This window comes from Ixodes scapularis, unplaced genomic scaffold, assembly GCF_016920785.2.
Source record: "Ixodes scapularis isolate PalLabHiFi unplaced genomic scaffold, ASM1692078v2 PGA_scaffold44__24_contigs__length_19508400, whole genome shotgun sequence".
In the NCBI taxonomy this organism is placed as follows: Eukaryota; Metazoa; Arthropoda; class Arachnida; order Ixodida; family Ixodidae; genus Ixodes; species Ixodes scapularis.
The window spans coordinates 7,426,547-7,453,729 of record NW_024609873.1 but is presented as its reverse complement, the minus strand read 5'-3'; the positions used below and the strand labels follow the sequence as shown (position 1 = coordinate 7,453,729).

Genomic DNA, 27,183 nt, shown 5'->3' with positions numbered 1-27,183 from the left:
CCTTTTCCTAACTGCTTTAGTTGCACTCTTGCCCCTGTACCATTGGTAAGGGATGTCGCATGCATTTTCTCCGTCGCTTCCCAAGGGGCCATAGCTCTTCGCCAGATTATGATGAAACGAAGTTAGCGGCTGCTGCCCCAATTATCCGAGTCCACCACTAGTCAGGCACGCACTCCGAGCAGGTATTGGATACGAGTGCTGCGTCACCGTTCGGCGAGGACTCGAGTCCAATTGCACGCTTCGTGCCCGAGAAATGGTGACCGCCAATGTTGCTCGACGGGTTTTTGAAAAGAGTTTATCGAAAGCAGGTTTTGGCCAGAATCTCGCATCTGACCGTACCATTGTCAAACATGGCGGCGTTCCTGGGGTCGTAGCGCAGAGCCTGGGACAGGGCCGGAGTCCAGTTGACCGTGTCTCGCTCGGAGTACTTCCCCTTCCAGCGCAGGTGACTCCAGGGGTTCTTGAGCAGGAACAGACGCTTGCCCTTTAAGGCGAGAAAATCAAGAAGATCGGCGAGGGGTCAAAAGCAGAGAGGCAATCTGCAAAGCTTCTTTCTTGGGTGTCACACTCAGGATTGCAAAAGCCACGTAAAAGGTACTCAAGCGGTAGACAGGGCGTCGGGAAATCATCACGGTACCGTTATACTTCGCCGCAGACTGATCTAGCATTTTTGGCAAGCAGGACGGCGGGACACACTCTCTGCATCTTCCGTCGAGCGCGTCGACAAAAGCTGGTGAAAACGGGCAACATTGGTTCTATAGAGATGCAAGATCTGAGCCCATTCGCTTCCCGAGGGAGAGCAAATTGACTTAGAAGGGCAAGGGGCTAAATCATACCTTTGGTTTCTAAGCTAAATGGCATGAGCCACCGCCCGGTACAGCCATTAGCATCTATCTATCCGTGTGGCTGAAGTGTCGTTATTCTAAACCACAGGTTCTCAAAGTGGGTTCCTAGAAACACAAGGTTTCCCACAGCACCCTCGGCAGTTCATAGAGCTCCCAAATTCTCTCGTCTGTCCCCACCCCGAGTAAAGCGTTTTTTCCGATTAAGCACTATCGGGGAGGAGATCAAGGAGTGGCGCTTCCTAGCGGCCACCTAGGGAACTAACGCTGTGAGGCAAACAAACATCCTTCAACCACAGTCATTAGTGCATCTGCTGCCATAGAAGACGACTATGCGAGGCTTGTGAAAGATATGTAACTATTCTTTTCTCCTAAATGCATCTAGATAAAAGTAATCTTGTCCCCTTTAGCATTGAAGTCATTGAAGTCCTCTAGGAAGGCAGAGCAAGCATATGTATGGTAGTGGCGGATTCAGAGGGGGGGCCCGGATGTCTGGACCACCCCCCTCTTGAATTCTGCATGTGTGAAAATTTAGGGCGGGGAAATGGGGGAAATGGGGGGGGGGGGGGGGGGGGGGAATTTACGAAGATATGATACGCTGACCACCCCCCTCTGGAAACACTTGTGTGCGTGCGCAGGCACACGCGAGCGTGCTCGGCCAGCCACATGCGCTGGATCGTGTGTGGCCAACACGCCGTCAGTGTTTTTGTGAATGATTCACAAAACATGCGCATTACTTTTCAGTTACCCTACCACTGCAACAATCGTGGACGACATCAGCAAAAGCAGGCGGTATCTCGTTGAAGGAGAGGACTTGCTCAACTGCAATCATGTCATCAAGTGCACCGTTGCACCAGAGCCGACGGCGGACAGTGTCCACATTGTCGCTGTGGTGAACTGTGATCGGACATTACACTGAGGTGCAAGAAAGAAGAAGACAACGGGATTCGGAAAGAAAAGAAGCACGAGACAACAGGGAAAAAAAGAAGGAGAGGTGACTGGAAAAACGAGGACGACAGCTGACTGGGGGTTGTCTTCCTGGGAGCCGTCGACGCAAACAGAAACGACTCGGCGTAAGTGCGAGGGAGAACCGGGCCGTATCGTGAAGACAATGTTCCGTTAATTTAATGTATTGAATTAGAGATTGGCCTCAAAATATCGAACCTCCTCACAGTCACGTTTGTGCTGCAGTCCTCCAGGCTGCATATACCCGGTTCAAAAGCATGCTTCGAGCACTGCAGTATGCAGCAAGTGCGCACCATATTGCAACAAACAAATGTGCAGCGAGCGCAGAAACGATGCGGTGTACGCTAAGGGAGTGCTGGCGTCGAAGTTGTTTGCCACACAGCGATTGTTTGTGGTGGTGATGATGATGATATAATGAAACTGCGCTCCCTATAGTTCAATCTCCTCGCCAATATCCTAGCCTCCACCGACGTGCAACTATAAGCCAAACACTCCCTAATATGTGAATCACTGTTTACGTGCCCCGTAGGCCCCCAAAATGCTTTACCGCATAAATGCCAGGACAGGGAGGAGTTGCTCGAGATTGAGAAGTTTGGGAAACCCCACAACTCTAGAGCGCATTCGGTGGCTCTCCTTACCAGCACCTCCTTAACGTCCAGCATGGCGTAGGCGTGGGAGGGCACCAGGCCGGACCGGTCGGCTTCGGCCTCTGCCAGCTCGCCTGTGGCCAGGGTCACCAGCACGTCCCCCCGCTGGTGCCGATCCAGCAGCTTGGCAAACAAGGCCTCCCGGTCGAACGGAACCTCCCCTCCGCCGTGCAGGCTTACCCGCTCGGGGATCCAGCCTGTCAGAGCGTGCAGGTCGATGTTCTGCGGAAAAAAAGGGAATGCAAAACTATTTTAATGCGGGATCGCGTTTTAACCAAAGCTAATTATGATCACGTGAGACACAGTAACAGGTGGCAGAGTTAAGGCTGGCTTGCAAACACTCGCGACCGTTTACGAACGAGTGTCGTAAACGGTCGTCGTACGACCGAGTGTTGTAAAAAAAAAAAAAGATTCATGTAATTGTAGCTGCTTTATGAGGAGTATATAACTTCTGAACTTTCAGATGCATTTTTCTCTTATTGCAATTTCAGGCAATCTTCACAGTTTGTGCACTTCCTTTCTGGTACTTAGAGTAGTCACATCCTGATGAAATTTTGCGCACACATTCTTGAGGATACATAGAGTGCTGATATCTAATTAGAAATGTAACATCTAATTTATGTTTATGCAACTTAGGGCTTACTTCTAGATAGCTTCTAAAATTACAACATTACAACTTTTTTCTTTGTTACGTTGGAAACTTATACACAATTTTTGACTTGTTATCAGTACTCCATTCTTCATAAGGAGCAAAATGGGCTGTTCCACTATGTTCCTTATGAGAAATTACTACAACAAAAGGTGTGCACAAGAAAACCTCTTTTTTGTAGTTATCTGTGATGCTGAACACAATCTATAAAAGCTACATCAAAATTAATCACTGTTTTGAAAAGAGGAGACACAACTCAATAAGCAGCTGAAGTTTCATTATCCTAGGACGAATACTAAGAAAAAAACGTCCCTGGGAGCATCGAAATCCATAGGGCAGCCGTGTAACACTCAGCGTTTCCGTATATTTCCTATTTCTTTTTAACATACTTCTGCTTTTGGCTTGAAAATCTTTTGAGAATGTTATAAGCAACCATTTCATATAGATAGTAGGGAGCTTTAGAATAACACACGCTACAGCTTTGCGTACACAAAAAACAGCATCGTCCCCACTGCGCATGCACCGAACGCTAACCACGTTTTGCGCTTTGCATGCTCTGTTTTAGCGTGCACTAATTTTTGGAAACTGTGTGCGTACGTAAAGAGTCTTTGCGTTCCTCTAAGGAGGATTTGTGATGAGAAGTTGGCTAAAGCCAAGACGAGCACATTTAAAAATTGGCGGCTCCAAGGACCGTGGCAGCGGCCGCTTTGGCAGCGTCGTGAGGGCGACTGCGATTTTCAATTTGGGACGACATTGCACTCGGTTTGGAAAACCCAGTAAGGTGGGCAGCGATCACCGACAACTTGATGCTTGCGACGTGCGAACATTTTTCGCCGAAGTTACAGTGTGCGAAAGGTCAGTACACGAGGCACCTCTCGCCGAGGCGACGCAAGCAAACACGACCAAACAACCGCTTGCGTCGCATTCTCATGTTTAAACAAAAATGTTACCCTGGACCAAAAAAATTGTTTTTCCTCAAGCTACAGCATTTCGTGTGTAAAATAAAAATTGTGACTGTATATTGGTGGCGTTGCAAGCGAAAAATGCTTGGGCTTTTGCGTCATGGCGGAGAAACGCACTTCTAAAACTCTCTTGCGTAGCATGCCCTAATGCAAACGCTAAATTGAGTGCTAACGTGCACTAAAATTGCGTACATTATTCTAAACCTTCCTAGTATGTACATTTCATCTTGCAAATACCTCAAAACTTTTGCTCGGGCAAAATGCAGTTCTGAGTCACCTCATAGATGGTGCCAGAGTGCCAGTGTGTTCTCCTGTCTCAATCGATTGCAAGACGCCAATCGTAAGAAAGCGCCAGCGTTCAAACCATAAAGTTATTACAGTATAGACCACTTACAACGTAACTGCTTATAGTGCAGGACTGGGTATAATGCGGTTTTTTTAAACCACCGGTTCACCTCCCATACAACTCCATGTAATTACATGCCGCTTAAAATGCAGGCGCGCGAAGGGAAATACCGGTTATAGTGCGGTTTCTGGCACAGCCCGCCGACCGCGCCGACGACCGGAGCGGCGAGCACGCTTCCCTGTGCGACACTAGATAACGGCGCTGACGGCGCGAGCCGCAAGCAGCACTCGCAGGGCAAGGAAGTTGCTCGAAGAAGCGGGGAGAAGCGAAGAGAGAGGCTTCAGTTGCCATAGACGGAGGGATGCACGCACGTGTCGCTCACGTGCGTGCGTCCCTCCGCTGCGTTGGAAACAAACAACCGCAACGACAGACCAATCGCAGGTCGAGGAGAAGTGTTTGCGCGCGTTGCATGCCGGTCACGGGCCGGCTGCTTCTATCCGCAAACATGGTGTCGGTGGTGATCGTCGACGTAGACGGCGTGGTAGAAGCTTATCGTTCCGCGTAAAAGCGCTATCCTTGACCGTGAATTTTGGTTGTGTGTCGCTATGATAACCCAGCACGTACTAGAAGGGAAGATCCACCTACTCGTGCGGCGATGTTGTGGCGGCGCTCTCAAGACAGCAGAAACACCCGTGTCGTTGTGTTTGTTTACTTCGACTACAGTGGTGATTTCTAAGCATTTGTGTCCTCGAACATCGCCCGGATTTCTTATTTGGCGCATTTCATGCGTGTGCTCAAGTTCAAGGTATTACTGGCACGTACCGTATGAAGGATGCGAGGATGCGAATTTTCATGCGTTTTCATCTCCAGAGAAAGGTGATTAGGGTTAACAATCCTGAACGCTCGCAACGTCCGTCCGCAACCCGCGATGCCGTTAAAAGGCTGCGCCAGGCAAAAGCCGCTCATTTCTTTCAAAATGTGTGACACACTTGAGACAGAACTGTACTAGTCTGGTGAAATAAAGACTTTCCTCAAACTAAACTTTCTTTTTCATCTAACATAAAATAAATTCTTTTACAAAGGTAAGTTGTCTGATGGCATGCATTTTGGCCTGAAAAACTGATGTTTTGGTTATAGCACGGTCCCGCTTATAGTGCGGATTTTCGCGACTCCCGCAACATACGTTATATGCGGTCTACACTGTAGAGTCAGATTTTCAATAAGTAAGTACTGTTTTATTCTTTCTGATCTATGCAAACATGCTTGTTCTATGTATAAAACATCAACTGCATGCTCGAAATCTTTGAGAACAAGCTGCCTAATAAAAGCTGCTAAGGGGCTGTCACATGCTTCGCCTCCGTCACCCTGATTGACTCGAAAGAGCCGTAGCATTCATTCTTTGACTAGTTAACGTGAAACGGAGTGTAGATAAGGTTATGACGAGGGAGATGGTAATTTTTTTTTCTTGCAGTGGTTCACGGCGAAGGCCCCCTGCTACGCACATCGATCTGTGTGTGACAACTCGCACTATGGACGATTTTTCTGGGAAACGGAGGCATCCATAATAATGAGACACGACTGTATATGGGGTAAAGCTGGCAAAACACAAGATTAAGTGAAAAACAATGCAAAAGGTGACAAAGCACAAAAATCTACCCATAACCAAAAGAGGTACAAAAATGGAGGACACACGCTCAAAGTGACGTGACAGTAGAAAAAAGATAAACAGTTGAGGTGCCTTGCTTGTTGTCTCTTCCCAGTGCAGAACTATATCCTGCGTATTGATTTCCTGTTCATGAATTATGCTTTGCCAATGAGGTAAAGTTTCTGCTTTGCAACACAAAGACAGTTTGAGCTCCATGAAACTGTTCACAGTACTTTCCAACATCTATATCAGTCAATGAGTCCTGGTTTCAATATCACAAAAGGGTAATTTACCCTGTACAACTGATACCCAGAGGCTTTCGTCCCTGTTTGTGAAGCGTTGACTTAAAAGAAGGGACAAGGGAAACCATAGCAGGTGACATCCCCAGTAGAAGTTTATGATTGCAGTGCTACATTTGTCAAACCTAAAGTCACTTCATTGAGTGGTCCCGACTGTTGCTTTTGTGCCAACTACTCCCTACCTTGTCCCCTGGCTCACCAAAGTTTGTACAAGAGGTACTTTTCCCCCCTTCCACTAACACACACAAAGAGAAAAAGGCAACAATTTTCAGCCCTGCTGCTGAAGATTTTGTGAGTTGGCAAGTGGACGAACAGGAAAAAGCAAGACTCACGGAATTGGAGCCAGGAAAGTCGTATCCTCCCATGACCTTCATGTAGGCCTTTTCCAGGAGAGAAACCCAGAATTCGTTCTTGTTGTTAGAGTATGAGCAGAGCAGCTCTGAACGCTTGCCCATGGGCAGCTGGTCATCTATCACCACCTGCGCCAGACAAGGGTAGTGGCATCCAGAGAAACAAATTTCATAACAAAAAGAAACTTGTATGCAAAAGCATTATTTTCCGTCGACCACACCACTCGCTGAGCTACCAATACGGGAAAACTCAATGGGCTTTCACACAGAGGAAGAAAACATAAATGGAATGTTTACTATTTCTTCCTCAATATGCAATATTTGCTACCAGTATGCTCGCTCTGTTCTCAATAAGCTTTGCTCCCCACCTTTTTGGTCTTGCCCCATATTGCAAGAATTGTATTGTATTTTCCGAAATAGAGTACCGTAATATCCCGAGTCATCGCCCACCCCCCTACCGCCTGAAATTCATTAAAAAAGTGGGGTGGGCCATGTCTCGGTGGGTGAGCACAAACACTTGAAAAAAAGCGGAAAAAACCACATATTTTTCTCTGCGTATTTAGCGCTGATGTACAAGAGATACATCAAACTCAAAACTCGATTTAGTTTCATTGTTTTATAGAAAAAAATGCTCACAAAAGAATATTTTACTATAGCGAAGTCCGTTGCTTGCATACGCGCTAGAAACACCGCCGATCTGCATATAGCGCGAACGTTTAATTGTTCCGTGAAAGAATGTCACCACTATGTTCTCCTAGTTAGTAAAAAAAAAAAAAAAAAAAAGAAAGAAAAGTGTACAAGAAAATAGAAAAACCGAGGAGGCGCAACGAGCGAGCGAGCGAGCGGACCAAAAAAGCGACCAAGAGCAATGCTGGGAAAGCGGGAAAGCCGGCGGTCGCGTTGGCAAATACTTTGGCGTCGGGCCAAGTCGGGCGCCTTGTCAATTGCAAGCTCCTGCGCAACTTTCTTGTTTGGTGCGTACATACGTGCGTCCGTGCACGGCGGGCTATCAATGCACGGTTCGGACGCTCTGCAAACATCTGTGTAGGGCGTTCCAGCAAAGCTTTATTTACGCGTTGGCTTTGCCTAAAATATTGCACAACCGCGGTCGCGACGGGCGGGAAGAAGGAGCGGGTTCGCGGTGACCTTACTTCGGCGGAGACCAGACTTTGACCTAACACTCCGCGGTTACATTAGCAAACTCTTATTTTGTTATCTCCATCGTTTTCTTTTCACATGGATACACGACCACTTTGGGGTCGCTCACGGAGGAAATGCGTAAACAAAAAGAAGTGTCTTTCCCTCCTTCGTTTTACTTTGTCACGGACGTCCTCCAACTGTAAGGTCCGCGGCCGCGTCATTCGGGTAGGATGAGTGTTCGCGGATCGCAGAGTCCGCGCTGGGGTTTTTGAAGGGGTGGGCGATGACTCTGTGTTTTTTCGGAAATCGATATTGGCCCAAAAAATGGGGTGGGCGATGGCTCGGGGATGGGCGATGATTCGGGATATTACGGTAGTCATATTTTTTAACATGTACCTCCTTCTACCTACTAGTTCTTTTCACAAAAAAAAAAGAGAGCCCTTGGTCTCTGCTGCAATTATAAAAATGTTGACACTGGTTACATGTGCCCTGTATGCTGTACCATAGAGATATTGTATATGTAACTAGCATTTATAGAGATACACTGTGTACATAGTAATAGTAAGTCTTGATGATCAATTCAGAGATACTTTGAGAATGAAAAATGACAGTGGCTGTCAGGATTCAAATGGGCATTTCCAAGTTACTAGTATCAATTTCAAAAGAAATAGGAATGTGAAATCAAGTATGGCCACAGACAAGCTGTAAAAAATTAGAAAGTTTCTTTAGGCAGACATATGAAGCACTGTATGGTGCACACCAGAAAACATGATAAGAGACTAGAATTAGATTGCCTGCTATACCAATAAAAAGGCTTGTAGAATGCTTTCAGACTCCATACATATGTAGAAAAAATGCAAAAGCATAGAAAGAGAAATGGTAACAATAGCCATAAATGAGAACTTTGTGTATTGCAGAAGTAGAGGGATGTCAGGGACCTCTGACCTCAAAATAAAATATACTATCCTTTGTTTCATCATAACTTGGCAGAGAGGGAGTGCTACAGCCCCTTCGAGCCAATCAAAGCGACGAAAGAGAAGCATGTGACAGCCCTTGCCAAAGGTGCAAAGGCGAAAGCATAACCCAACCAGTTGGAAAAGGGAAGGAGGAACTACACTAATCCCTCGTTATGAAAAAATTTCTTCTTTTGAATTATCACATTTTTCGAAGTTCAATGTTGTAACGACTGCAATGCATGCATTTTGAACCAGATTATACTAAGTGCATTGGCGGCCGACCAAGCTTATTACGAAGGCCGCGGTGCCAAAAGCATGCAAGCCTACACGGAAGTGCACGGAGACGCTTTTGTTCCCTCTCCCTTCGCCTTTGAGGTGAACAGCAAACTAAGAAAATGGGAAACAAGAAATTGGAGCGAACAGGTGACAGAGGGCACAGAGTGCAGAGCGCTGATTCCAATGCCGATGCGCCGACGCAGGAGAGAGCAGCAGGACAGGAGCAGCGTCCACATTCCTACGCAACTCACGGCGCCCGCAGCCGGAGCTGCCAGACTCCGATCGGAATCAGGTCAAGGGAGCGAAAGAGCGCGCCTGCAGTGTACACGCGCTGCGCACGCAGGCGCTCCCGCAGCGTACACTTGCTACACATGAGTCGTACGGGAGACTGAGAGTGTTTACCGAAAGTAGCTTGGATCTGTGAGGTTCAGAAAAGTGGCCGGCCCAAGTCTACAAGTCCGAAATCGCCAAAGAATTCTACATTCAGGCATCAGCTGTTCGACATTGTCCACCATTTTGCAGAACAAGCAAGGCATAATGAACAGGTTCAAGAAGTTTCACGCAAGAGAAAGCATGCCCACAACCCAAAGATGAAAGATCGCCAACTACCTTGCGCACGCGAGGATGATTGCGCATGGATGCTTGCCGAGCCGGCGCACGATTCCCAGAGCTGCAACGACCTCTACAGGATTGCGTGCAAACATATGTTGGCGAAGCTACCGAGGATAACTGATTCGTTCGCGCTTGTCGATGCTGACGTTCCCGTTGCTGCTCCTGCCACGGGTGCTGCGATCGTAGATCTTGCATGCAGCCAGGGTAAACACGGAGCAATGTCGAAGAGGCACCTCGGGAAATGCCGATGACTGTGGAGATGCGAAACATCATATGGCTGTTTCGAAACAAAGAAAAGTGCAACTGTGGTGACGGCGCTCTTACGATGCCAGGAGCAGTTCGAGAAGAACTGATGCCCGGACAAAATTATCAGCAAACTCCACTTAATTATTTTTTTGTTCAATAAAGCTGCCGCGAGTTGTTCCTAATAAAGGTTTGTTTGATTAAATATACGGTCAGAGTGTTCTGCAGTGTTCCCATTCACCTTAAAGGCTGCTGTCGCTGTTTTTTTTACTCTCTCTCTTTTATCGAATTCTCACTCACCTATATCCACTTTTTTTGCCGTCTTGATGACTTCGTTATAACGAGGGATTACCGTACACTCTCACCCGCACCCTCTTTTGTGTGTCCCAGACATGGCTTTTGTCCCCCATGGAGATTAGTCCGTCACTTGAAATATACAAAATGAGCTTTCCTCTCTCTTTTGCCCGTGGCTTTGACAGCACCGTGTACAACTAGTGAGAAAGAGTATAGTCATATGTCTTCCTTCGACACACTGATTGACTTGCTTGAACCGTAGCCTTCGTCGTTTGCCAAGTTACTACGGTTAGATGGAGTATAAAACATCAAACGTGGTCAGCTTTGGGTTTTTAACAAAGGGTTCATCAACAAATGTTAAGCGATGGTGGGTAATGCAAGACAAGATGTAAAAAGGCTTTATATTTGTGCAAAATCACTTATAAAAGTGATTTTGCACAACTATTCCTCAGGCCTGCTTGTGTAGAGTTTAGGAAGCCAAGTGATTTAGGTTGAGGATCTGAAGCAATCTTACACAACCATAGTCAATATGCTTGCATTTTGGAAATTCGTTGCTGTAAGGGCATTTTTCCAACCTGCATCTCACCTTTCTGGGAACCCCATTGATGTTCAGCTTGATGGTGTACTTTCCGCAGGGATTGTACACTGGCAGGCCCTGCCTGTTCTGGGGATAGATGATGCTGCCATCAAAAAGAAAAGGAAAAGCAGTGAAGAGGAAAGAAGGCATCCAGACAAGTAGACACTTAGAGATACTCAAAGAAACTCAAAATTGCGAAACAAATCCAAAATGAGCTTTCAATTTGTGCTTATTTCTGGTATGCCCATTGCAAGCATGCTACAGTTGTGCAAGCTTCTAGCAAGCTGGCTTTCTCTCATAGCATCGTGCAGTACAGCAAGCTTGGGAGGCTTTTTTTTTGTACTACCGTAAAGGGAGGCACTCACTTGATCGAATGACGTTTTAGCGAACGCCCACGTTTCATCGAACGACACTTTAGCGAATAGTCGGACGCCGCGAAGCGGCGTTTTCGGGTGGGCCAAGTGAGTTCATATTTTTGTAATGAGTTGCCGCAGACTGTCGCCGCGAAGCGGCGTAAAGCGCAGCGCGACGGATGGGTTAACGCGCGCCCCCGTTATTCGCTAAAACGACCATTCGCTCAAATGTCGCCGTTCGCTAAAATGTCATTCGCTCTTGTGATATGGACCCCTAATCTTGAAGATCAGCCTCTGCCAAATGGCGTTGCGAGCATTCCAGAATCTTTTGAATTCTCAGTCTTTTGAATTTTCTCAGTCCTTTACTCTCTGCTCAGAGTTCCCCATAATGTAGAGCACAACACAGCATAAACACGCAATCACAATTTTTTTCTTTTTTCATTTCTTGTTGAAATTATGAGTGTGGTGAAACACGTGCACCTATGTTCAGCACCATCTTGCATGGTGAAGCTTAGTACTACACAACGCTAGACCGCGTGAGTGAACTGCGACAAATACCAATGGCATGTTCGAGCTCACTGCACCGAGGAGTGTGAGTACTAAGTGAATGCCCTTTTTTTGCCATTAATAGCTTCTTTCTCTCAAACTTGGTTCAATATTTGTAATGAGAAACATTCAGCCTCACCTGGTGATGATTTTCTTCTTGAACCTTTTCTCGTACAGAGCACTCACTGCCAGGGAAGCCACGAAGGAGCAGTCGGAAACCACCGTCTGCAGGGGAGGATAAAGAATTCCTGCTGTCAACATCAAGAGAAAACAAAAAGATGCCATTTCTGCAAATACATGGCAAATGTGGCCATATGGAAACCCCAAAGCTCGAAATTTTCTGGTCACTAAAAGATGCCTTTGACAGGCACGAAAAGACAGCAGAATATATAAACGATTTACGAGATTGATCCTTCGAGTTCTAGTAGTTACGTCATTGCTACCTTTTGAAGTAATGTAGCCAGCCATTTTGAAGGTGCAAATGCCTCTGTCACACATTTGTAAAAAAGAAAAGAAACAAAAGTCTTGAATCTAGATACAATGAGCCATGACTGAGCGCTCAAGTTCTTGAGAACTGCTCCACCTAGGCAGATATAAATAGGGTGGGCTCTACTCTCGTAGCTTTGAGTTTGATTTAAGAAAACAACTTTAGATCTTGAATTCAGAATACACCGCAAACTTCCAAGTCTATAAAGCCCATCCACATAAAGAGCAACATGTTCATTAGAAAGCAGTCAAGCAATGTCCCATATAACAGCAGCTGACCAACCAGAGAGTTACTGTACAGGTGAGAGACAAAAATCAGGTTGGGATGAGTTAAATTATACTAGGTTAGCTTTAGGTCTATAGTTTGGTTGGACTGTGTCAGGCAAGGTTACCATGAAATACTAAGCACGCACCCATTTCACAATAAGCGCCCACTCCCTACTTTTGAAACCTTTCAAATGCAAGCAAAAGATATTGAGTGCCCACCCCAGCAAACTTCTGAGCCCGCCAAGGCATTCTTCTGCATCAGCTGCTTCTCCAAGAAGCCAATGCAAGGAGTTGAAGCTTTACAAGCGTGAGCTGGTGCGAAGTGGTCAAGCTTGATATGAAAGTGCTAGAGCGAAGCAGGCTTGACGAGAGTGGCATGGCTGCATTAGAGCCATATATGGGGAGAGTTTGGACAGTCTATGATCTCGCCGCCGTAACGCCTCCCTCCCAAGTAAGCCAATCAGCCCACGGCGCAGAGCGAGAGGCATGAGCGCATGCACGTAAGCTCCTGGCTGCTCCCAGCTAAGAGGGGAGGGCCGCCATTTTCATTCATTCGCCCGGCGGAATGCATGGGATCGGCATCTAAATTTCGGTTCTTTCCTTTTATATCGCTGGCTCTGGCAATAAAATGATGTACTGTTACTCTTCGGTGGGTTAAAAAGCTACGAAATGAAGTTTTCTTGACGTATGGCCACAAACTTTTAATCAGGCGAAAGAGAAGTCGGCCTGTAGCAGACGACACGTAGCCTCAACAGGGCTCTGCTCCGACAGCGTTGCGTCGAAATAGCGATTGTCTTTTCTCTGCTCCCTTCTTTCTCTCTCACTCCTTTTGCACTCTCCTCCCTTTCCTTCACTTTTCTCCTCTCAAGAGCCTTCATTGCCACACCCGCTGGCCAGACTCTCCCAATATACGGCTCTGGGCTACACTAGAAGGTTAGGGGCTCTGCTAAACCCCATATACTGCTCCCCTATCATTCCGTAGGGTCAAACAAGGGCCTACCCTAGTTGAAAATTTTCATTAGATTCCAATTGGAATTTCCAATTGGTACCAGCTAGGTTTTGGGACAACCAATTGGTCACTGCAATGGGAACCAATTGGAACCCATTAAGATTCCAACAGGAAATATTTTTCCAATTGGTGGGACCCATTGGCCAGTGTGTTTCCAATTGGAACCCACTAAACCAATTGGTTCCAATTAAAACCAGTTAAAATTCCAATTGGATCTAATGGAAATTTTCAGCTGGGACCCTACCGTGTGGCCCTTCTGCATTTCTGCTCTAGGGCCTAACAAGAGCTTGTCCCCATTTTTTCGTGATTATCTCCAACTCTTGGGTGAGCGCTTGCTCGGTAGTTTACGGTAGATAAAGGCTGGTTCATGCAATAGTACACGACTGTGACTGAGTTTGTTGCAACCTCTCATAATCGCTTAAAACTCCAGTTCCCTGGTGCCATCTATATATAGGGTTCAGTGTTTTTGGATAAATCCGAAAAACTACAAAAAAAAAGAAACCGCCAATAACATGTTTAATGGTTAAAAGCGCTAAAAACGACGGACAAGTAGGAGAGACACACACTGTGGTGTGTGTCTTTCCTACTCGTCCGTCGTTTTTAGCGCTTTTAACCCCTAAACATGTTCAACCAACTAGCCCAAATCCAAACCCTTCCGCCAATAACATTTTGGTCAATTGGAATTTATCCGATAAACTCGGAATTTTGATGTGGCAATGCCCCTGCCCCTGTCCTCCCCTCCCCTCCCTTCCCCTCTCCTCTCCCGTCCCTCCCTCCCTCCCTCCCTCCCTCCCTCCCTCCCTCCCTCCCTCCCTCCCTCCCTCCCTCCCTCCCTCCCTCCCTTCCCCTTCCCTTTTCCCTCCCCCTCCCCCCTCCCCCCCCACCCCCCTCAAAAATAAAGATAGTGTTTTACAATTAAGTTTGATCAGCGCACAAGGTCAATGGTCCTGGGAAAATGCCACCACAGTTATCTTTTAAAACTTGAACCACTGTCAAAAGGGGTCTTACCACTTAGCTCGTTAAGGTACTACATTCAAGACAATATGTCACTGTACTTTAGGAAAGCAATTTTTAATGTGAAAGCATTAACTATCCCATGGAGTGGAGCCGGCGGCGTCTGTAACCGTGAAAAAACGTGAAAGAAATGCTTATTCTTCCATTGGCTGAGCGAAACAGCTCCTAGATAGCCATTGGCGGCCGCTTCACGAAAGCAAGTGCTCGGTCGCCACTGTCGTGTAAGGCATTGTCGGAGGGGGGCGAGGGGGGCTACAGTTGCTTTACGAGACCACGGGCTCGGCAGCCCGCTATGGTTTCCTCAGTCGCTTATACAGTTGAATCTCGTTAATTCGAACTCGAAGGAGACCGAAAATTTGTTTGAATAAAGCAAAGTTTGAATTACCAGGAGTTTTCTCTCATAGAGACGCATAGGATGGGACCTGCATGTAAGTTTGAATAATCCAGAAGTTTGAATGAAGAGGGTTTGAATAAACGAGATTCGACTATAGTTAAACACAAATGTGTAAACCAGCATTAAGAATAGTCAGGGTTAGGTTAGGCTTGATTTCGGTAAGGTTAGGAACTCAAAAGAGACAATTGCTGCGCAAGGAGGAGGAGAGAGAGCATGTGCCGACCTGCCTGATGCTGAAGCAGTCGACCAGCTCAATGACCTTGGGGTCGTAGCAGATGTCTTCCGGTCGTACCCAGTGGCTGAAGGAGTCTCGCTGCTTGGGGGAGAGGGACAGCTTCCCCTCGGGGTCGCAGAACGGGAGCTTGAAGGCAAAGCGGTCCTGGCGATCCGTGGCCAGGAAAGGGACGTATTCCCGCCCATTGATTAGGGACGTCTTCCTAGGGGGTGGGGGTGAGTAAAGAAAGATGCTTCAAGAAAGGCCTGAAGGAGCGGACTACCTTAAGACTGTCGAAAAAGCAATGAACGAAGCAATGAACAAGCCAAAAGACAATTAAAAAAAAAAAAAAATTTTCGAACAAAAAACTTTTTTTTTTTTTAATTGTTAATTTACATTTGGTACATAGTCCACACCTGTAGCATAGTCCGCACCCGGTTCCTTGCCCGCACATAAAAAAATTTCATATGTAGCACACCTTGACAAATACCTACTTTATTAGGGGATTAAGAAGCTTGTATCGTAGATAAATCGCTATAGATTATCTTAATATACTTTTCTTTATAAAATCCATCCTGCCTACAGATCATTATACCTTAGGTGCATGCACAGGCTTGTGTTGGGTGCATATTAATAATGATAAGAAGGGTTAATAAAATCTCACTGATTGGCCAATGAACGGACTGACCAAATTATTTTTTGACTGATTAACTGGCCACAGTAAAACCCTCCATCTTGCCATCTGCCGATATCATGCCAGTAACGTTTTCGAAGTGGTCTCTAAAGAGAAGAAAGTGATCTCTAACAAAAGAAGCACCTCAATGTCGTAGCGAGTGTAATAAATGACTCATTGGCCAATTTAAGTGCTGTTGAGTGAATTGATTAGAGTATTATTTGATTAAGCTACCACAGTGACCCTCTTTGCCATGCTCATTACCAATACCCCACTGGTACTGCTATCAAACAAAAGGTCTTTGACAAAGGAAGAGACAAACAACGAAGCCCCCAATCACTTTGCGAGTATAATATAAAGACTGATTGAATGGGCAGTTCCGTGACTTACCAGTGGACTGATCGACCAAATTATTGATTGATTGACCACAGTGTACCTTTCAACAATGCCCCACCAGTAATGCTCTAAACGAAAAGTTTTAACAAGAGACGGAAGAGACCAACAATGACACCAAGCACCTCAAGCTCCTCGCAAGTGCAATAAATGAAGGCTGATTTTTTTGGCCGAATAAGAGAACTACAAATTGACTGATCGACTGCATTACTAATTGATTGACCACAGTGCCCACCAACAACACAGGAGAGAACTTAACACCTTTGAGTGCCTTTTTTTGGTTTTTCTTTTTCCACATGCCAAATGCGATTTTTTGGTCTCAGTAACCCTATTTGACATCTTGTGTGAAGAGTGTTTAATTATAAAAGACACACTATTTCATGCACAAAAAGTTAATCGATGTTTGCACACCTACAACCTACAATATATTTTCGGTAATGTATTTTTCGAGACACGGTACTAGTGTACTAGAATACTTGGGTAGTGTTGGGACCGGAGGGGCTCGCCTGAAGCGCGTGGTATTGATCGCGACAGGTGTCGACACCGGCGCGTTATCCAGAAGGTGTGCGCATGCGTGGCTGCACGCGCGAAAATATGAATCTTTGGTGCCACTTTGGTGAAGTGCACAGAGGATTTCTGATACAGCTACGACCTGCCAGCGGTCGTACCGCGGCATCAATTACACTGCGGCACGATCGTTAGCAACATGGCGCTTCAATGTATTGGACGGTACAAGCTACATTACCCTTCATTAATTTACATAAAAACAATTGCGACTTTAAAGAAGCGGATTGCAAGTTGTTTCAGCGTAGAATTAGCTGCTACTTTCGGTTTGTCGGATGGTGAGCATTTTAAATGAAATGCCCATTTCCTTGGTCGCAAAGGCCAAACATTAGGTATTTGAAAGGAATATCTAAAACTCGGAAGCAGTTTTTTTTTTTCCATCTTATTTTATAATGAAACGAAACGGCACATACTAAAGTCCAAGATTGTTTTAGTATGTTTTTAATACCCCAGGGTAACTTGTCAATCTTGATTACACACACCACAGCGCACTATAGCAAACAACACTCAAACCTTACATACGAAAAATAAATCAAAATTCAAACATACCGCGCTGAGTGACAACTCTTTTTATATAACTTTGTCTTCTTCAACCTCTAGCATCCACCGAATTTTCCAAATTTGCGCACCGATCTCCTATATGCCTAAAAATTTTTTCTCTTTTTCTGTCAGGTGTAAAGATGGTGTACTAATACAGTTGTTATAGTTTCTGGCGATATGTTCTGCTTCAATAATTTCTCGAGTTAATTGGTTTCTGTTCCTACCTAAAATTGTACAGGATGGCAGGTGAACGTCGCACCCACAATCCCGGCAGTGTATGCCTAGATGTCCTGAGTTGGCTCTGGAGCTGTTGGTGTTGTGTTCCCGGAGCCTATCATTAGGGCATCGTCCGGTCTGACCTATGTACACTTTCCCGCACGAAAGGGGAAATGAGTACACCACTTCATCGGCACACTCAACAAACCTGTTCTGATGATTTTTGGTGCAGCATACTGTTCGGTGGGAATCAGGCAATTTGACTTGCTTACACAAGTTGCCAAGCTTATTGGGAGCAGTGAAGACGACATTGATGTTGAACTTGTTTGCGATTTTCTTGATGCCATGGGAGAACCTGTGAAAGTATGGAAGCACGACAGGTCTCGTAGATCTTTCTCTGGCTCTTGGTGTGACATATGTTCTCGTATTTTTTGTTTTCAAGAAGCATCTTGAAAACAAAAAATACGAGAAAAAAAAATACGAGAACATATGCCACACCAAGAGCAAGAACCAAGAGCCAAGAGCCAGAGAAAGATCTATGAGACCTGTCATGCTTCCATACTTCCACAGGTTCTCCCATGGCATCAAGAAAATCGCCAACAAGTTCAACATCAATGTCGTCTTCACTGCTCCCAATAAGCTTGGCAACTTGTGTAAGCAATTCAACTCGCCTGATTCCCACCGAACAGTATGCTGCACCAAAAACCATCAGAACAGGTTTGTTGAGTGTGCCGATGAAGTGGTGTACTCATTTCCCCTTTCGTGCGGGAAAGTGTACATAGGTCAGACCGGACGATGCCTTAATGATAGGCTCCGGGGACAAAACACCAACAGCTCCAGAGCCAACTCAGGGCATGTAGGCATACACTGCCGGGATTGTGGGTGCGACGTTCACCTGCCATCCTGTACAATTTTAGGTAGGAACAGAAACCAATTAAAGGGCAACTCCACTCAAAAAGTCGACCCTATCGAAATGACTGATACCGCTTTAGGAGGTCAAAGTACGGTCATACCCAAAATATCATGTCAAACCGACGCCGCGTTACCGATTAAAACCAATATTAAAAATGTTCTCCCGGCTCGGTTAGCGGCCCGAAAGCGGGTGAGCAACGCTGGCACCGGGTGAGCTAGTGAAGCAACACTGGGCAATGACGTAGGTCTAGTCCTACGCTCTCGTACGGACGCCGCGAACGCTTAGTTTCCCGTGGCATTCTGCGATTCTGCTGACGGCACGAGGTGTTTACCACATTATCCTGTGTTCTCCTATTTTTATTAGCGTCCAGGCAGTTCCTTTAATTCCAGCATTGCTTCCGCGACAGCGCGGAAGAGAGCGAAGCGGCGCTGCTCGCTCACGCGCGCGTCGTGGAGCCGGACAGATTTGCCGGTCTCGCGTTGGGCAATGTCGATCAGGATTTGTAGTGCTGTGGGTTGTACCAACAACCCGGTGCGCAACTCGGAGCTGCGGTTCCACCAGTTCCCAAGAGACCGGAAGAGGCACAAGGTGTGGGTCGGTGCCGTTCGCCGGATAGACTTAGGAAGACCGTTGACTCTGAGCTCCAACGCGAAGCTCTGCTCCCAGCACTTTACGCCAGACACCTACACACGGGATCTGCGGCTGCTGACTGTTGCGGGTTTCACCACGAAACGCGTCTTTGAAGAACGATGCGGTGCCGTCGCCGTTCGCGTACCGTCCGCCGGCTGCCCCAGCACGATCGGCTGCACGCAGCACGTCGCGGCTGATCTAACTAGCGTGCACATAAAGGCACCTTGGCTTTAACAACTTAGACCACTTGTGGATAGATCTGTCCATCTACCTCCCATTATTTCGTTTTCTCGGTCCGCGCGCAAGAAACAAATACAGTCACGCTGCGCCGGCACCGACCGCATCATATTTATAGCAGTCGGATTCGCTTTTCGGCCGGCAAATTTATAAATACACACTAAAAATTACTACATTTGGTGCATCCCACCAAAGTGAAGCGGTAAAAAAAGAAAATGTGCATCTAACTGTAGGAAGCATTACGCATCAGCCAGCATGGAGATTCGAACGAATGATCTTTTATTCCACGCGCTCCGCGCTCGTGCTCAAAACACGGCACCCCTGGGAGACGTGGCGCCATCTATCGCTAGTTACTACATCTCTTTTCTCTGGAAAAGTCAGCGTAGAGCGTCACCATCAACATGGTTGGGGTATCGTTGTGGTGGCCTTCTTTTCCTTGTTCCTCTTCGCGGCCGCGGTCCCGGGTGAGGCTGACTCTGGTTAAAGTCACTGGGACTCTCTTCCGTGCAGGCTGTGTCTTTCCCCGTGGAGGTCAGCTCTCGTCGAGAATCCGTCGCCGTTCGTAAGTGTTCACGGGTTCTTCGGTGGACCCGACCCCCTGGGGTTAAAATGTCGTAGGACCTCGGCACTGAATGTCCCACGACTATGGCAGGTGACCATGTGCGCCGCAGGGTGTTGTAGACGGTGACTGTAGAACCCGTGTCAATGTCTGGCAGTGTTCTTGAGCTTCTATCGTAGTTCGCCTTTTGTTGCCGCCTTATTTCTGTGAGACGACGTGTGACAGCCTTGGGTGGCACAACAGTCGGCAGGTAATGTTCCGATCGCGCAGGTAACAGTGTTCTTGTGTGTCGGCTCATCAGTCTCTGTACTGGCGATTGGAGGACATCGTCTCGTGGAGTGTTGCGCCACTCAAGGAGGGAGCGGTAAAACTCTTCAGTGTTGGCACTCTTTCGCAAGAGTTGTTTGGCCTGTCTCACGGCTCGTTCAGCCATGCCATTTGATCGAGCGTGGTAAGGGCTTGATGTAACTTGTTCTATCTTCAGGTTTTCCAAGAACTGCTTGAACTCCTGGCTGCCAAATGGTGGGCCATTGTCGCTTATAAGTTTCAACGGCAGTCCATGTGTTGCGAATACTTTAAGGCAGAACTCTTTGACTTTGGAAGCTGTGGTACTTTTCATTTCTTCTACCTCAAAATAAAATGAGTAAAAATCCACCAGGATTATGTAGTCTTTTCCTTCATGAGTGAAGAAATCGGTCCCGACCAACTGCCAAGGAAGCGTTGGCAGTGCGTGGCTGAGGAGTGGCATCTTGGTGTTTCTTGATTTGTACTTCTCGCATTTGCTGCATTTGTCATGTTCGCGGTCAATGTCAGCGTTGATTCCGGGCCAGAACAAAATTTCTCGGGCTCTTCTCTTCATTTTGTCTTTGCCCGCGTGTGCCGTGTGGAGCAAGTTGAGAATCTTGGATCTGATGGCCGTTGGAATTATTATCTTGTTTGACCGTAGCACAAGGCCGTCTTCCTCGTGGATCTCCTCTCTGTAGGACCAGAATGGCCTTCCGAGCTGAGGAACTTGCTCTTTCTGCTCGGGCCATGACGTCTGTGCATACTCGCGCAGTAGACGCATCTGGACATCGGCTGCAGTTGCGTCTCTTATTTCATTTAGCCGATCTTGTGTGACAGATATGTGCTCCAGTGAATTGACTTGAAATTTCTCTTCTTCTTCTTGCATTGTTTCCTTCGTGGGAAACCGTGACAGTGCGTCCGCTAACTGCAAGTCTTTTGCAGGTATGAATTTTACTTCCAATGAGTATCTTTGGAGAGCCATCTTCATCCGCTGCAGTCTCATCGGGCACTGATGCAACGGTTTCATGAAAATAGCCTGTAACGGCCTGTGGTCGGATTCTACTGTTACGTTTGGTTGGCCGAATATGTAATGGTGGAACTTGCTGCAACCATGAACAATGGCCAGCATCTCTTTCTCGATCTGCGCATATTTCATTTGTGCGGCTGTCAAAGATCTCGATGAGTACGCTATTGGTCTTCCGTCTTGGGTGATAACGGCCCCTACTCCGTATTGGCTTGCGTCGACTGACAGCGTAATCGGCTTTTCTGCAGTGTAGTAAGCCAGCACTGGTGCCTTCGTCAAAGCGTCTCGCAGGTCTTCGAAACTTCTTTGTTGATCTACCGTCCATACCCATGCAATCTCTTTTTTCAGCAGTTCTCGTAGTGGTGCCGCACGCTCGGAAAGTCGTGGTATGAAGCTCGACAAGTAGGTGATCATTCCGAGAAATGTTCGAAGTTCCTTGCGATCTTTTGGTTCATTGACCTCCAGTATGGCTTTGATTCTCTCTTGGTCAACAGCAACTCCATCTCCAGTCAGCACTTGTCCGAGGTAGCGGACTTCTGTCTTCGCGAATTGGATCTTCTTTGGGTTAAGTCGTAGATTCACTTCACGGCAGCGTTGGAGCAAGTGTCGCAGATTCTCGTCATGTTCCTGGCGAGTCTTTCCCCACACCAATATGTCGTCCATCACGACTGCTGTTCCGGTGAGTCCATCTAGTACTTCGTTCATGACACGCTGAAAAACTTCAGGTGCTGTGCTTATTCCGAAGGGCATTCTCTTAAACCTGTACCTTCCATACGGAGTACTCATGGTGCACAACTTTGAACTCTCTTCATCAAGTTCGATCTGCCAGAATCCCGAGGATGCGTCTAGCGCAGAGAACACTTTCGCTCCCGCGATTCGAACGGCAATGTCGTCCATTGTCGTCATCGGGTAGTGTTCTCTTCTCAGGGCTCGATTCAAGTCAACTGGGTCCATGCAGATGCGCACTTTGTCCTTCTTTGCGACAACTACCATGAAACTGGCCCATTCTGTCGGTTCTTTCACTTTTGTCAGAACTCCCTGGTTCTCCATTCTTTGAAGTTCGCACTTGACCTTTTCTTGCAGTGCCACAGGCACCTTCCTGGCTGGGCGAACGACGCCTTGTGAACCTGGCTTCACCTTCATGTTGTACACAAATCCCTTGACCTTTCCCAGTCCGCTGAAAACGTCTGCGTATGGTCCGGCAGGGTCACAAAGATTTGTATCTGCTGCATTTGTGTCTTCGTGTTCTCTTGACACAGAAGCCAGACGCTTGATCATTCCAAGTTTTTCACTCAGTTCTCCTCCCAACGTCACCGGTACCTCTTCCTTGACCACAAAGAACTCCTCCTGGACAGCTCTGGCTCCATTCGACACTGTCAGTGTTGTTCTTCCACATGCTTTTTTCTTGTGGCCAAAAAACGATGATAGTGTGGTATCGCACTTCCGGACTTTTTTGTTTGATATTAGACGGATCAGTCTTTCTGGGATGACTGAGCAATTAGCCCCGGTGTCGAGCTTGCAGCGTACGCTATCTTTTTCTATTGTGACTGTCTCGCTCCATCGGTCTTCTTTCTCTATCTTATCTACGGTTAAATGGCACAGCAGATAATCTTCATCGCTGTTGTCCGTATCCTCGCGCTCTACTTGTCGTACTTTGGGATCAAATTTTCGTCCTTTTTTCGACTGGCGTCGGTGACGGCTGTCTGGTGTGTGGGTCTCGCTCTTGCAGCATTTTGCAAAGTGGCCTAGCTCGCCACAACTAAGGCACTGTTTTCCAGTAGCTGGGCACGTGCTCGCGCGATGAACAAAGCCGCAACGGTGGCAGGTGGCTTGGTCTGATCTTCTAAGCGCCTTTACTGTCAGTGGGTCCTCGTGTCGCTCGTCCTTTCCGTGGATTTCGTTGAACTGTTCTTCAGTTCGTTCCCTTGTTCGGCATATCTCCAGGACTTTGTCAAAGGTAGGATTGTCGTTAATCAGTTTCTGCTGCAACTGTCGGTCTTTAGTTCCGAGTATTATTCGGCTTCTTAGCATACGTTCTTCGACGTCGCCGTACTCGCAGTTGCGTACAAGCACCCTCAGTTCCGTCAACCACTCATCAAACTTCTCACCTTCCTTTTGGTCTCTTTTCCCAAAGATGAATTCGTGGTACGTGAGGTTGATCGCTGGCTTCATGTGCGCCGCGAACTTATTCTTCAGGACCTCGAGTTTCTCTCTGTCTTCCTCGTTATCGAATGTGAAGGTAGTGTAAATTCGCCTACCTTCTTCTCCGATGCAGACGAGAAGTGTTGCTGCTTGCACTTTGTCAGGTTGGTCCATCAGGTGCGTTGCTACCGCAAACAGCTCGAATTCCATTAGCCACTTCTTCCATGCGTTCCAGGGTTCGCTTGCCATGTCTAGCGGTTTCGGCGGCGGTAGTAGGCTTGTCATGGTGGTCGCCGTTCGCTCACTTTGGCGTTCTTCGCGGTCGCCACCTTCTCCGGGCCTACTGTCCAGCGTTGTTTCGTTTCTTTGAACCGCTACGAACTAATTTGGCTTAAATCGCTGCCACCATGTAGGAAGCATTACGCATCAGCCAGCATGGAGATTCGAACGAATGATCTTTTATTCCACGCGCTCCGCGCTCGTGCTCAAAACACGGCACCCCTGGGAGACGTGGCGCCATCTATCGCTAGTTACTACACTAACCTTCTGTTTTGAAACTCCACGTGTGACTGAGCAGACCTTGTCAGCGCGTCGGCTCAGAAGCGCGGGACTAGAACTAGGTCATGCCGACGACGCGCCACTAGTATCAGTGTTGCCAAGCTGCTTCAACCGGTAGTTTCGGTTTCGCCGTGCCGCCGGACCGATTCTTGCATTCGCGATATCTACAAAGCTATACACACTACCGAAAAACAAATTATATCTCGTGATTCAGGGTCGCCGGCTTCGACTAAACAGATCATAACCCAAAAATGGTAAAAATGGAGTGGAGTTGCCCTTTAACTCGAGAAATTATCGAAGCAGAACATATCGCCAGAAACTATAACAACTGTATTAGTACACCATCTTTACACCTGACAGAAAAAGAGAAAAAATTTTTAGGCATCTAGGAGATCGGTGCGCATGATTTGGGAAAACTCGGTGGTGCTAGAGGTTGAAGAAGACAAAGTTATATACAAAGAGTTGTCAGTCAGCGCGGCTTGTTTGAATTTTGATTTATTTTTCGTGTGCAAGGTGCGAGTGTTGTTTGCTATAGTGCGCTTCGGTGTGTGTAATCATGTGCAACCAACTCGCCCAAGCTGCTACGTTGTCAGTCTTCCTTTCTGCCCGTCTTCTTTTTCTTGACCTTCATCAGCTCGCTTCACTTGTCACTCATTCTTGTGTTCATTTATGCGACGAATCAGCAAGCGACGGTTGCAAAGGGGTGAGAATCTTTTCTTTCTTCATGGCTGCCACGACCATCCGGGGACCACCCGACGTTCACTTGTAAGAAATGGCTTATTGGCCGTGACAATTTTTATCACGCGTTTTAATATTGAACTTAAGTCCAAAAACTGAGACAACATGGGCTGAACAAGTAATGCTTTATAAGATTCAAAGAAAACAAGCAACTATTTCACATCATTTTGAGAAGAATTCAAAATTTTAGCGATGAATATCTCAGGACAGAACGAGTGGGTTGGTAGAGCTAATGAGGCTTGAGGAAGAAAACGAGAAGGGACATACAAACACAACAAAAACGAGCGCCTTGTTGCCTTCGCTCAAACCTCGTTGTTTGTTTGCGAACTTTTTAAATTAGGTTGGCCTTTAATGATGGCTCCCTTTAAAGCTGCAATTGCAACATGGCCCATCAAACATTTCATTAACCCTCTGCCTACCGCAAAAATTTAAAAAAAAAAAGATTTGAAAATACCGATTTCTTTTACGTGCCCTATACTCTGTTTCACCTTGTGTTGTACCGCAGGAAAGGCTACAAGCGCGAGCTCCTTGCTCTAGGGCACATCTCGGCGGCACAAGCTCTTGTGCACCAAGTGCAGCTGCCAACGCTATGAGCTCGCGCTTCTAGCCTTCGCTGCGGTACAACATAAGGTGAAATGGAGTGCATAAACTCGTGGTAACGACACGTGCAGCGCTCAAATTGAGAAAAAAAAACGGCGAGCTGCGCAATTTTTTTCGATAACTCGACTACAGTGCCGCCACGAACTGTCAATACACGCGCCCTCACGAGCTCCCGTTGCCGAGCCGCTCCGGTCCCAACACTACACAAGTATTCTAGTACACTGTAACGGTACTATGCAGTGGCACCTTGACCTCGCACCTCGAGGTTACTCTGAGCGGCCTTACTCTGTCTTTGTTTATTCAGAACTGTAACTTCCTTGCTTTCAGTCGTCAGATATCGAGCTAATTAGTAATTTCTACATATCGGTGCCCTCCATGAAGTGCGAGGTTGAAAAACAGATTTGTCATTCTGCAACAACGAAGGAGCGTATACCGAAACAGAAGTCGCCTAAAAAAATGACATACCATCGTAAAGGGACACCATTGCTTTCATTGTTTGCTCATACATGACTCTACATGTAAAAAAGAATGACAGCCCAATTGGCAAGGGCAGGGAGCAAACCAAAAACGAAACCACACGAGAATGTGCCCGAGTACACTCGGGCATGGCATTCAAAGGGTTGAAAGGATAAGGAAAAGGCTAACGACATCTACCTGAGCACCTCGATCTCCTCGCGGGTGTAGCCGTCACTGCCACTGACCAGCAGCTTGCTCTTAGGGGCCTGTGCGCCCTCCCCGTTGGGTCCCAGTCTAGAGGAGTGGTCTGGAGACAAGGCCTCGGAAGACACCGGGCTCAGCACACGCCTGGGGCCCAGCCTGGCCGGCCCCGGGGACCGGGCCCCCTGGAGGGAGGGAGCCGACGGCGCAGGCCTGATGGTGCTCTCGCTGCTCAGCTTACCCTTGAGGCACTCCGCCCTGGCGTGGGAAGGCGAGCATATCTCCGGTTATGGCACGAAGAAGGTTTTGGGCTACGCTGAATTCACTAAAAGTAATCCACCATTTTGGGGGTATCGGTGGCCGAGTGCATAAACTCTCTCCTGACCATGGAGAGAAATGAATGTTTTGTGTGGCTTTTTATTACATTTTAGAGCACAGCTCTTAGGGGCCCGTTCCCGGCTTGAGCGGCGTCGCCGTCACCAAGGTTATCCCAAGGTCACGCGGCCCCCAAGGTTATCCCAAGGTCACGCGGCCCCCAAGGTAACCCCGAGGTCACGTAACCCCTCCCCCAGGGTCACGTGACCCCCAAGGTCACGTGACACCCGAAGTCACGTGACACCCCCGAGGTCACGTGACCCCCCCGCCAAGGTCACGTGACCTCCCCGATGACGTCATCATCACTGATGACGTCGCCGGCATTCGCATCGTCATCGTCATCAGCACTGATGTCATCAGTGACGTCACTGATGACCTTATCGGCATCCGCATCGTCATCGTCACTGATGACGTCATCAGTGACGTCACTGATGACGTCACCGGCATCCGCATCGTCATTGTCATCATCACGGATGACGTCATCAGTGACGTCACTGATGACGTCACCGACATCCGCATCATCAACGTCATCATCGCTGATGACGTCATCGGAGTCCGCATCGTCATCATCACTGATGACGTCATCAGTGACGTCACTGATGACATCATCGGCATCGTCACGGGTCACGTGACCCCCCCAGGTCACTTCACCCCCCCAATACCCTTCCCTCCTCCTCCTCAAGAGCTGCGCTCTAATTCGGTGTTACAGGGAGTAGTAAACGGCTTTCACTTTTTTTTTTTTCTGAGGAAACTAATAGGTTTACAATATGCCATACATAGAAAAGAAGCTAAGTACATGGGCATCTGAATTATGTAAACGTGAAAACATAGACTTGAATTCTAAAGCAAATTTTACTTCGTCAAACAAAATTTTGTTTTTCTAAAAATTGGTTCAAGCTCAGGAAAGATATGGCTATATCTAAAAAAAATATATATATATATATATATATGAAATGCTTTCCATTTTGACATTAAAAAGCAAAATTGTAGCT

At 47.1% G+C, this 27,183-nt stretch overlaps 1 protein-coding gene across 1 annotated transcript in view; it reads right to left on the bottom strand.

Moving 5' to 3' along the window:
• The window catches only part of LOC8024844 (calpain-7), a 67,435-nt gene that overhangs the window by 18,429 nt on the left and 21,823 nt on the right, over positions 1-27,183 (bottom strand). The window contains exons 5-11 of the mRNA XM_040208142.3: positions 25,814-26,074; positions 15,097-15,310; positions 11,843-11,928; positions 10,814-10,907; positions 6,689-6,835; positions 2,447-2,677; positions 340-484 (exon numbers count right to left, since the gene is read on the bottom strand). Of these exons, the coding sequence (XP_040064076.1) occupies positions 340-484; positions 2,447-2,677; positions 6,689-6,835; positions 10,814-10,907; positions 11,843-11,928; positions 15,097-15,310; positions 25,814-26,074 (1,178 nt within the window). The remainder of the gene's footprint in view (positions 1-339; positions 485-2,446; positions 2,678-6,688; positions 6,836-10,813; positions 10,908-11,842; positions 11,929-15,096; positions 15,311-25,813; positions 26,075-27,183) is intronic.